This window comes from Mandrillus leucophaeus, unplaced genomic scaffold, assembly GCF_000951045.1.
Source record: "Mandrillus leucophaeus isolate KB7577 unplaced genomic scaffold, Mleu.le_1.0 Scaffold1, whole genome shotgun sequence".
NCBI lineage: Eukaryota > Metazoa > Chordata > Mammalia > Primates > Cercopithecidae > Mandrillus > Mandrillus leucophaeus.
The window spans coordinates 15,530,196-15,533,137 of NW_012098097.1; the positions used below are offsets into that span (position 1 = coordinate 15,530,196).

The 2,942-nt window shown below is 57.4% G+C and overlaps 1 protein-coding gene across 1 annotated transcript in view; it reads right to left on the reverse strand.

Annotated features, from left to right (window-relative positions):
* Positions 1–478: 478 nt before the first annotated feature.
* NPLOC4 (nuclear protein localization 4 homolog (S. cerevisiae)) overlaps positions 479–2,942 on the reverse strand; it is a 92,216-nt gene continuing 89,752 nt past the window's right edge. Inside the window, exon 16 of the mRNA XM_011993679.1 lies at positions 479–2,942. This exon is cut by the window's right edge and continues 5 nt beyond it. Within this exon, the coding sequence (XP_011849069.1) occupies positions 2,857–2,942 (86 nt within the window). The 3' untranslated portion in view covers positions 479–2,856.

The following is a 2,942-nucleotide window of genomic DNA, read 5'->3' on the forward strand; positions in this document are numbered from 1 at the left end:
TGGCCAAAGGACAAAGTGGTGCTGAACGGTGGCTGCCAGGGCTCCTACCTGAGGCTCAGAGGGCACTTGTTCTAGACGCTTTCTATTGTCACAGGAAAGACAGCTCAAGCAGCACAGGCGTGTCATCCCCAGGCCTCGCTCCTTGCTGCACTTGTGCAGCCTGGGCTTCCTGGGCTTTGTCCTTCACCTGCTGTTTGGTCACATGTACCTGTCCACAAAGCAGTGACTCGGGAGCAGCTGCGGGGCTGACAGGTGGGGCAGATGCAGAAGAGGCACCCAAGGGCGGCCGGGCCGTCAAACACTGATGCACTCTCCTCCTCCTCCTAGATGTTAACACTATCCCCACCTTTAAATGGTCCATGCACATACACACGCGTAAGACGGTGATATCTTGGGGACAAGTTATCAAATCCCCACACAGTAAGCAGATGCCAGACAACAGTTGAGTGCGCCGGAAGGACACACTAAGACCAGGCTGTTGCTTCAGGCGCTTTTATTAGGTTCCACTGCAGGGCTGGGGTCAATGTAATGCAAATCCAAGCCCAGTGATGCACACCTGTGAGCCGAAACAGAGCCGAAGCAGGAGCACCTGTGCCCCACGAGCAGCCTGGTTGGAAGAGACCAGGTCCAGGCCCCACCTCCTCTCTGGGCCAGGAGACTGGCAGCCGCTGTGTTCACCTGGGCAGGTGTGCACCCAGTCACCCCCACTGGGTTATGGTGCTGGTAGCATGAGAGGGTGTGTCCACACCAAGGGCAGGTGAAGATGCGAGGTGGGGCTGAGACCTCCCTCCCACAACGGGAGGTGGCTGAGCCTCCCAGGGCCTGAACTCTTATAGCAGGGCTCACCCCCAAGCCTGTATGCTTAGCTCTGACTCTCTTTGGACAATAAAATAAAGTGCATTACTGAACAAAGAGTAACTCAAAACCAGAAGCAGACAAATCGCCAATGTTTTTTCTTTAGCTGAAAGACAAAAGAAAACATGAATGATGTGAATGCCGGAATTTCAGAGTGAGGGAAATGCTGGTGGAGGACAATGGAAACTAGAATAGCATGGCAGATAAGGATGAGCAAGTGGGAGAGGAGGAACTGGCAACGCGGCTGTCTCTAGAAGTCCGTGTTGTCCAGCCCCTGCCCAGTGGTGGGGAAGGCCTTGGACTCACAGGGAAGCAATGCAGGAAGCCTTGGCCACCTAGGCTCACAGCTGATCTCAGGACCAGAGACAGCAGAGGACAAAACTTCAGCGTGACAGCTGCTAGGAGGGAGAGCAGACAGCCCACAGTGGCCAAGCTGGGAGTTGCACCCGCAGCAGTCCGCTTCAACCAGGCTCCTCTCCACCCCTCCAGACCCTCCACGACAGCTCTGCCATAACCAGACCCAACCCAACTGGCCCCTGGTCCCAAGAGCAGATGAGCTGCTTGGGCTTTCCACTTGGTGTCCCATGCCAGGCGGACCTGGAGGTGCCAGCCACAGTCCCGACCACTTCAGAAGCCAACAGGCAAGTGTTCTCTGTTCATAGTGCCAAGAATGTGGGAGGGTCACATGGGCTTACCCCCCAAGATGCACACAGAAGTCCCTAAGCAGTCTGTAGCTGGGCCAGCCTCTCCCGTGGGTGCAGAGCAACCCAAATGTGGCCATCATTAAGGCAAAGAAGCATCGAGATGCCCACCACTCCCCAGGTAAGAGCCGTGCCCCGGCCTGGCCACAGACGAATGCAGAGCCCACAGAGCGCACACACACAGGACCCCACCAGGTGCTGTTCCAGATCGCCCAGGCTCCCTCCATTGGTACACTATCAATTGTGCAGTGCCCCAGAGAGGTCCCAGATGGCCCTCACAAGAGGCACAGCCCCTAACACCCTCAGCCAGGCAGTGCAGTGGGATGAAGCAGCGTATTGGGGAGGGCCAGAGCATCAACACCGGTGACCCAGGTCTCCCACCCAGGCCATCGCAGGGCAGCCTCAGGGCAGGCGCCACCACTGCTCCTGCTCAGCCCGCAGTATCTGCAGCTGCTGCAGCTGTGTGGCTTGGTAGAAAAGTCTCAGGCACTGAGGTTTACTTCAAGGGAGAACTGACTGGTACCCCCGTCCACACTCATCACCCTGGACACAACCTCGGGGGCTTCACTAAAGGAGGGAAGGATGTGGAAACTAGTCTCTCTCACTCCCCTTTTGTGCAGTTTTTATCTTAAAAAAAAATAAATAAAAGTCTTCTGGGCAGGAATTACTGGTAACTGTTATTATAACCAATGCAGACTTTAAAATCCCACCTGGACGTCGGGTGAGAGGAGGAGGGCAGGCAGCAAACCGACCTGCAGACCTGCAGAGGGGAGCTGTGTCCAGGGCCACGGCATCCCCCCCAAACAGCTCCCGGCAGAGGAAAGTGGCCCTCACAGGCAGGGTGTCTGCCACCAAGCAGTCAGACCAGGGGCAACCAAGAGCTCCCAGCCAGAAAAACGCGGGGGGCGGGGAGGCCAAACAAAAAGCATTGAAAGGAAGGAAAAGGCTGGGTGATGGCAGCGTCAGCCCCTCCCTATGCTCCCCAATTGCAGGTGCCGTATAGAGGTGAGAGGTCCTTCCAACACAGTGGGGGGCTTGTCAACAGGATTAGGCATGAGGAGCCGCTCTGCGTTTCCAGTCTGGGACTGCACTCAGCGTGCAGAATACCAGCCGTGGCACCCGCTCTCCAAGGAGGAACGTGCTGAGAAGCTTCAGTGGGTCAGGGAGCCCAGGACAGCCAGCCCCTTGTCCCTCCAGGGCTGCCCACTGTGGGGCAGTTATAGGGAACACACTGAGCAACGCTTCTGGCTTCAGGAAGGGCTGGGCTGGGCCCGGTCCTAGCCAGCAGAGGGCAGGCACCCTAGGTCCTGGGGAGGCTGCACATCTCGCAGTGGCCCGTGCCTGGCTGGTTCATGAACGTGCAGTGCTGACAGGCCCACATGGCCG